Raw genomic sequence first — 8,960 nt, forward strand, 5'->3', positions numbered from 1 at the left:
CCCCCCCCTCTTTCTCTCTCTCCTTCTCTCTACTTTTATACTTCTTTCATTTCATAATCATTTTCAGCATGTACGTCTTCCAATCGCATGAAAAATCGATATTCATCTCCGGTTTTATTATTGATAACTTAAAGATATGTTTTTAAAGTCCAAGTAATTTTCTGTAAAAAAAAAGTACTATTTTATCGCTACTACCATATGCATTTTTGCAACGTTTCACACAATCGCGCGCTATATGCAGAAGTAGTAAAAAGTGCACTCTCTTCATATCCAGCCTGCAATTACGTTATCTTAATCGTTATCTTTTTAACCATTCCATCGCGCAAACTCTTCTCTAATCGCAAAATCTCGCTCGCATTGTAAACGCACCTTATCTTTATCCGCATGCCGCACTTTTCCACATATACGCATCACTCTCGACTTGGTTGCGCGACGTCCCTTCGAATCTTCCGACTTACTTTCTAATCAGTGACTTAATTCCTTGCGACGACTTATTCTGAACAGATTACCGACACTCTTCCTGTCTGGCATCTTTCTCTTCTTCCTCACACACCGTTTCTCCTTCCTTTATATACAAAGCATCTTACCTGCAGATCTTGCCTGTCTCGCTGCGCATGAATTGCATATCAAGATCTCTAATATACCTGTTGTATATGCGTATACGTGTACATGTTTGAAAGTAATGCAACAAGTTCTCTAATCTGTCGTTTTCCTTTGTACAAAACTATCTTCTTCATTCGCTGTACGACTTCTTTTGTATCCACGCACTTTTTTTACACGTCTAATGTTGCAACGAGGTCTTGCCATGTAATCTGTACAAATTGCGCATCCTTAACTCCTAACTAGATTGTTACTCTATAAATTCCTATCGCAAATATAGAGTTGAAGTACAACTAGTTGACTAAAACGAGTAATATATTTGCACAATATATTCGGCTTGCATTAAAAAATGTTACTAATAGAGTCATCACGATACACGAACATCTACGCATAAAAAAGACTATAGTGCATTTTAGACGTCTCTAATCTTTCGATATCTTGAAGAAAATAATTTGCACTCAGCGACATTTAAAAGATTTAGTAATTAGGAACATAATGTGATTCGTAAAAATCCTTAATTGCCCAATTCAATTGTTCTCTTCAACTCTGGAATATTTACCGGATAATTTTGCCCCATTCATCTCCAAATCTCCCATCTTGTTCCACCCGGCCAACGGTCCCGACGCAACGCTGACAACCACCGACTAAAACTTGAGAGACTTTTTTTTTATATGGCGTACTGACCGGCTGATGGACAAGGCCGATTCACTCGGGATTTGGCGGCCGCACCATTGATCAGTGCCGATTCTCTCGTTGTTGTGATCTTCGTACTCGTCCACTGCACCGTAATATCTAGCGGCCCGTAGTTGTATCTTGTTCCATCGTATTTTTGGACGCACTGGAGTAAAAACGCACGCAGAGTTTAGTCGGCAGACGAATCGGTTGCCGAGAAATAACGATAATATCGGATCTTTCGAAACGTAAAGAGCGAACAATGCTTTAACGATTGTTTACCGAGAAGCCGGAGATTTTCCCGTCGCGACGGAACCGGTTTGTCTGCCAGGCGGAGATCTGCAATCTCGTAGATATTGTAAATTTGGTAATTGGTCCACGCTCGGTGTACAAGCTCGATGCGCTCGTAACTAGAGAATTCGCCTCTGAACGCCAAAAATTCGATATTACATTACGTTGCGCTGCGAATTGCTAGATACGGGACGTATCATCGAGAGCCGATCGTGGACGTATGATTTATCCTGTTGTCACCATTGGGTACTTGGCGATTTCACCTTTTCATGGTGCACGCGCAGGGTGTCCATATAGAAATCCTTAAGCCGGATGTCGATCCACGACAGATCGTTCCGCGGGATCGCCCTTCGCTCAAGAGCATATAGCCTCGTGTAATTCTCAAGCTGGGTGAGAAAAAAAAAAGAAAGACGTATGGACACCCTGCAGACGAAGCCTCGAGTAATTACGAGCCGAAGGAGCGCACGTAAGGATCGTAGCAGCAAGATCGATGGATCGTATGTCGTAGCCGCAAGTAGGAATAAGGATGTGAGAGCACCGTAGTGTCGGGAGCGCTGGAGTTGGACGTGGAGCTGCAATACACACCGCAATTTTATATATCCCCCAACAAACAAACAAACAAACAAAAGTATTGTAATTAATTCCTGTAATATTTGTAATACTCGCTTCCGCCGCGCGTCCCGGAGTCCATCCGAAACGCGAAAGTTTCCGTACCACGGCGAGAGGCTCATCCCCTCTGCTTGCCCAGATACCGACTAACGCCGACGGATCTCTGTCGTCTTTCCAGCTGGTGGCCGGAAGCGGAAGTAACCAGCTGGGCGACTCTTCGGGCAGCCCCGAACACGGAAAGGCGGACGAGCATGAGGCCGTACCCGGCCCAGTCACCAGGTTCTTCGTCATCGCTAATCGAGGACTCTCGAATCTCGTTCAGGATCTCATACTCGTGAGTATATAGACGATATTTTTACACTTTCACCGATCGCTAATCGTATCTTTCATTTACGAACGTGGCAGATTTGTAAAATAAAATCTAGCTTCCGCGCAACCCGAATTTCATCTCGCGACCCTAATTAATAATAACCACACGTGCGCGTTATCGCTCTGCTTGATATTATTAATATTTTTCTTGTCATGCAATAAAAACGATACAAGTACTTTCTATAAGTGTAGGATATTCAGTGTCTGAAGGAAATAAATAGATTAAATTGGAATAAAAAATAAACTAGAATGTGACTGTGGAGATATAAATATTTAGACATTTCAACGTTTATATTCTCAAGGAGAATGTATATCATACCGGTCAATTCTTGCGCGCAGTGGGAGGGATAATTGGTGATCGATAATCGTGCGCCGTCACAGCTCAGAGTTAGTGTTAACAATGTGATCATATGCAATTACTTAACATATTTTGAAAGACATCTGCGTCAATCCGGTACATACTACAAGAAGGCATAGCGGAGAGCCTTACTCTTTACTCGACCGGACGTCGATTACAGATTTCAAGATTTTAATGACTCAGCTGGCCAGGCGAAAGTAAACCGCGTGACGAAACATCGAACTATGTCGAAGAGCGTTTGATTAATAGATGTCAAATTGGATATAATCTCGTTAGAGACAATTGTGTTAGAATTAAATCTAACGATATAATTTATTTGGAAATTGCAAGAATCCAATTCCGGCATATGCGTACGTAACCGGCGCAAACGATTGCGTACGTCTCTGACGTACATTACTTGTTCATATCTCTATTTCATTATCTACAGGAAAACCGCGAGCGATTTCAACATCGGTTTAGAAGCAGGAAAAGAATTAGAAATTTTTCATTCCTCAGGAATCACGGCGTTCACGGTTCACCGCGTGAAATTCGCGAAGCCTCGCTCTACAAACCCAATAAAAGAAGTTCAAACAAACGCGAATATGAAAAACTTAATATTGCACGTGACGTAATTCCGATTGCGATTCCGCGATAAGCAATCCAATTTTTCGTCGCAACTGACTGCATTTGTCGACACGCGATAATTGCTATTCGCAAACGGATTTGTTTCTTTAACGGATTTGCGAAGTGAAATTCGCGTCGTGGTTTCTTATGTAAAATTGCGAAATTAATTAAAACATCGACGAAACGCGCAACAAAGCATTGACGCAAAGCGCAAAATTTTGTCTTTCAACAAAGAGATATCAACTTGCAACTTGGTCGGATAATTATTAAATGATATATGAAGTGTTCAACGCTCTGTGACGAATCGCATTAAAAGTCCATTTGGAAATTGGCAAAAAAGATCATGGATGAAAAATGAGACACACGGTGTTAATCAGATTTGAAACATACCGCACGCGGGAATAGATAAATGGCGCGATGGAATTTCATAAAGCATCTCGGAAATTAAAGAGACAATTAGTCTGTCATAATATTTTGCGGAACAAGCTTATGGCATAACACTTTATTAAGGTCGAGTGTTGCGGCGTAAGGCCGCGTTACCTCAATCGGTTGCGATTGTTGATTAAAAGCCGCTCGTAGAGCGGCGATCGGGAGATAAAGGCTTCACGGTGGTCAGTCACGTGTTCGACTGCGCCGAAAGTCGAACAAGCGTAGCGCCGCGACGCGTCGCGTCGCGTCGCGTCGTTTCAGATATAAACCGGGCCATTACGCAAGCACGCCGTCGGGATCGATGGAAAGTAAAAATGTAAGCGACTTTCTCTATGAAATAGCGCGTCCATTTGCCAGCTGCAACTTATGCAAGAGCCGATCCCGGCACGCAAGATCGCCAGAGGCGACGACTGGCCGCGGCTACTACCATCGAAATCGCGTGCTTTTTCCTTGTGCTATACGCGCTTTGTGCGCGGACAACTGCCCTACATTTTAATGTATCACAAAGGATCTCGCGTACTAACCGACGGCGAAAACTTGGCTTCGCGAAAGTACGCGAATTTTCTATAGCTTTCCGCATTTTCTTTTGCATCCGCTAGAAACCACAATTTCGAAAAAGATGAATAAATATACATGAATTGGAGACGTACGTATGGATTTTGAAAGTTGCCTGATTTCAGCAATATGGAAAGTTTACTCCGCAGTGTTTAATTTGCATCTCATAAATGCGGAAAGATACGAAACGGGTTGAATCTATTTCTATGACGTGACAGACATCAAAGAGGAAGAATTAAGATGAGAAAGAACTGACATTTATCACTCGCGATATATTTCATGCCGAGTGGCGCTTTCACTTTACGATTTAATCAATTTTAAGCTCGTCAAATATGAAAGCAGTAGGCTGTAGCTGATTGGACATTGTCCAGCTAGGAGATTATTCAGATTATTCATCTCGCACCGTCCGAACGATTCTCAACCTGCGGATAGTATGTGATAAATGATCTCTAAACGATATATATATCGCGATAGAATAGAATTTCGCTGTTTTGCGATCATTAACATCTATTTTTTTTATTAGGATAGGATCATTATCATCATTATAACATAATAATTGACTTCTCGATCTACGATCTAAATTATATTGCGACCGACGAAGAATCGCAGCGCGTGTTTTGCAATATAATTGATCGATTATAATTTATTAATTGATAGAATATTAATGATAGTCCGAGCAACATCACTTAGGCCATTAAAATATAACAGCCGGAACTAAACTAGCTCAGATCATGCACGATCACGCGAGAATTTTTTTTATTCATTTTACGGTACGATCCACTATGATTTTTTAAACCAATGATTTTTACGCTCGTAACACTCGGAATTGCCGCGCGAAGCGTGGAAAATGATTCACCTTAGATCATCTGATTGACGTAACCACGACGTTTATTCTTGCTCGGTCATTTGTTACTTCCGTATAATGACTTACGGATTTTGTAATCAGTTAATAGCGAATAATCATAGTTATTAGCGGAGATATTAATACGTATACAATAATCACGTATACAAGAAAAGACAGTCTAACGTTAAAATAAATTTTTATTTAATTAATCGCTATTTTTTATTCCTTTAATTTAATTCAATTTAATTTTATTTTATTCTATTAAATAAATTAAATTTTTATTTTTTATACATTTATTAGCAACAAAGGCGTAATTGTTAATGTGATTGTTTTTTACAGTAGTATTTATGGAAGACAATTATAAATATTGAAGAGAGAAAATACTGAAAAGAGGAAATAATACTAATTAATTCGCTATTCTTACATCATCACAAGTTCGCCATAATGTTGTTTACAAAAGTGAAACAAAAAATGCATATAATTCATTAAAGACTTTAATGACCTAAGCTGAGACGCATTACTAATTATTAACGTAATAAAAATTTGCTTTCTATTTGGATTAATCCTGAGACAATGAATTAAAAAATATTTATTTATAAATATTCTAAGCTTAACAGAGCACGGAGATCAATTAAGCAACAAACGCAAATTATTTTCTTAAAGTTTTTTCCCTTAAAGTTGAATAATGAAAGCTGTACGTAAGGTAAATGTACCAATGTCTGAACATTTTCAACATTTTAATCCTTAAATAAGTTACAACGCGAATTAAAATCAAAGAATCAAAGATAATAATATTTTTCTTATATTATATTTTTATCTTTGATTTTAATTCGCTTTATACTTATTTAAAAACTAAAGTGATAAAGGTGTCCAGACATTAGGTCTTAAATGTCCCGGCATTGGTACGTTTACCTTATATAGAAGAAAAAGAGACAAAATAATATTTAGATAATATATATATAAAGCAAATTGCATTGAAGTCGATCAATGCCGACAACAAGATATAGCGTGTAACAAAGTAAATATAAAAAGAATAATATATTAATTAATAACAGTATCAAGAGTGCATAAATTATCTTACGAAATTTATAGATAGCGGAAACACCGGTTTTACGTGTATTACAGTCACAGACTGAAATCACCTCTTAGATTATATATAACTATGTTATGTCTGCAAAGAAATCGTGTAGCGTGAGTAATGTAAATTAGGATTTTGCGGCAACCGATCGACTGTGCAATGGCAGAAAGCCGTGATCGGACAAAGAGCGCGGAGAGAAAGGAAAGAGATCCTGAAACACACTATTGTGCGCCGACCGCCGCGATTCTTTCTTTTCGCGCCGCGTCTCGCGACGGTTATAATTGTTTTATTATACCGCAATTTGTGCGGCACGTTAATAAATTCTCTCGTGCGAGGCGTTTTGCCTCGCGAGGAGCGTCCGCCGCGCCGGTTCGAAAGCGTTCACGCTTCGTGCGTCGCGCGGAATTCTCCGATCCGCTAAACTCTTTTGCGCGTCGCGATTTTGCGCGATTAAACGAAGACGCGAGCAAAACAGGAAGGAGTTTGAAGGAGTTTTACGTTGTCCGCGAAACACGCAACATAGCGCTCGGGTTTTTTTTCCCCTCTCAAATTGACTCTTGAAAGTTTTTCCCCATAAATGTTAAATAATATAATTTAAAAAAATTAAAAAGATTGCGATGGGTGAGAAAAATAGGTTATTTGAGGAATTTAAACACTGCTTTGTCCTAGAAACAAATATCGGATATAATGCGTAGTAATCGGCAGAAGAGATCGTCGGATCATACGCGAATACTCAAATATTTAATTGCCCGATTGCAATCGATCAATTTGTTTTCAATTTGCAGCGTCTGGCGGCCACGAGCGAGCGCTTCGTCAACTTCAAGGCGCGATTGATCACCTCCATCATCTAAGATCTCACTCGAGGACTGGGATGAGGAAGCACAAGAAGAGGAGCTCCGCCGGCGTTGGTACCGCCACGCGGAGGCACCATCGCCGAGCCGCCTTTGCCAATAGGAGCACGGGTACGACGTTGGCAACAAAACCAGTCTCACGGTGTTGCCCCCTTGTCCCTGAGATCCTGAACTCAATTCCTTCGTCGATGGCCGTCGAGCTTTTCGCGAAAATACAAGACACTTCGCCGCCAAACGCATTCCCCCCTAAGCGATCGACTCGATTCCGTTCGACCTCGTTCACTCCGCTGTCTAATTCCCTTATGTTTCCAGTTTCCATCTACTTCTCACTCTCTGTCTCTTTCTTTCCTTCTTTTCTATTTCTCCCCACTCTGCACTTCTGTTATATTTTCATCTTTTAATAAAAATTAGAATAACGATAACGATTAATAAAGAAATTTCCGTAAACGATCGTCGTTTTAGGACGATCAAAAGTTTAATCGTTACGGCGTGGCTCGTGCCGCCATGGTACGATGGAAGCACATCGAGAGAGAGAGAGAGAGAGAGACAGTGAAACTGTAATAAAATCGTTTTGCATTTGTGATACGACACGCTCTCCGTTTTGACAGTTTGAACGAAATGATTTATGCACCAACGACCACGGGTTGAAAATTTCTCCGCGAGCGCTCTCTCGAATAGCAGAGAGTCATACCTCGGCTAAAAATATTTCAATTCGCGCTTAAAGTAAGAATAAATAATCTATTTTTTTATTTAAAAGATATATGATACGGAAGGCTTATGGTTTTTAACAGGGGTAAAAGACGCGTGCTAATAAAGGATCGAAGAACAAAGTCAAATATTTTTCCCTTCGATTGTTCACGCGCGAACAATACGTTTCAATTGATCGTCGTCGAGCATGAGACAAATAAGATACTTGTACATAGCTCATCTCCGGAATACAATAGTGCCAGGCAGTCATTGTTTCTATCCATTTGTGTTTCTACCACTGCTTTCTTATCTAATTCTCTCCCATACCTGCATTTCTCTCCTCCCACAAAATTGCGGTGACGTAATAAAACTTGTGAAATTTAGACAATTTAAATACGTTAAACACTGTTAATTAGAGAGAGTGTGAAACCAAAATCTTTCTTGGTACGTACTTTAGCCGATACAGCTTGTGGAAGCATGTCACCGCAGTGAACTATCGGAGAAAAAGATTTTTCCCTTCTTGGATTTTCTCGATGCGGGAAAATCCAATAAGTGATACAATTTAACAAATGTAATGTCAGTATGTGAAACTCGGCGTTTCTCGTCCTTATACCGAGCGTATTATTTCTCTATGTAAAGCGTCCCTGTTGTTTTTTGTAGTGCAAATAAATATTATTATAATAAGAAACGAGTCGTGTGTTTTTTTAACTTTACGTATACCAGATAGAAGTTTTTAACATGTTACAATGTGAAATATATACGAATATTGAAATATATATACGCATATACATATATGTATATAAGCATTATTTGAAAACGCATCACTGATTTATTAGAAATTTTTTTCTGGTACAAAAATATAATTAGAAAAATATTGATATAAATATTAATAAAATTGACAAAGTTTACTAGGCTCTAATAGAATTTGCGGATCCGCGCAACAAAATGTAATACTATGATAATATTATGCACAAAACGTAGTAGATAATAGTTATTCGTTACTATTATCTTATT

At 39.4% G+C, this 8,960-nt stretch overlaps 1 protein-coding gene across 2 annotated transcripts in view; it reads left to right on the forward strand.

The window, feature by feature from the left end:
* The window catches only part of LOC112454442, a 22,680-nt gene extending 14,046 nt beyond the window's left edge, over positions 1 to 8,634 (forward strand). For both annotated transcript variants that reach the window (XM_025015831.1, XM_025015834.1), the window contains 2 exons: positions 2,351 to 2,506; positions 7,194 to 8,634. In XM_025015831.1, coding sequence (XP_024871599.1) covers positions 2,351 to 2,506; positions 7,194 to 7,259 — 222 coding nt within the window. In that variant the 3' untranslated portion in view covers positions 7,260 to 8,634. The remainder of the gene's footprint in view (positions 1 to 2,350; positions 2,507 to 7,193) is intronic.
* The last annotated feature ends 326 nt before the right edge of the window (positions 8,635 to 8,960 follow it).

This window comes from Temnothorax curvispinosus, unplaced genomic scaffold (assembly GCF_003070985.1).
Source record: "Temnothorax curvispinosus isolate PA1 unplaced genomic scaffold, ASM307098v1 QBEX01005075.1, whole genome shotgun sequence".
NCBI lineage: Eukaryota > Metazoa > Arthropoda > Insecta > Hymenoptera > Formicidae > Temnothorax > Temnothorax curvispinosus.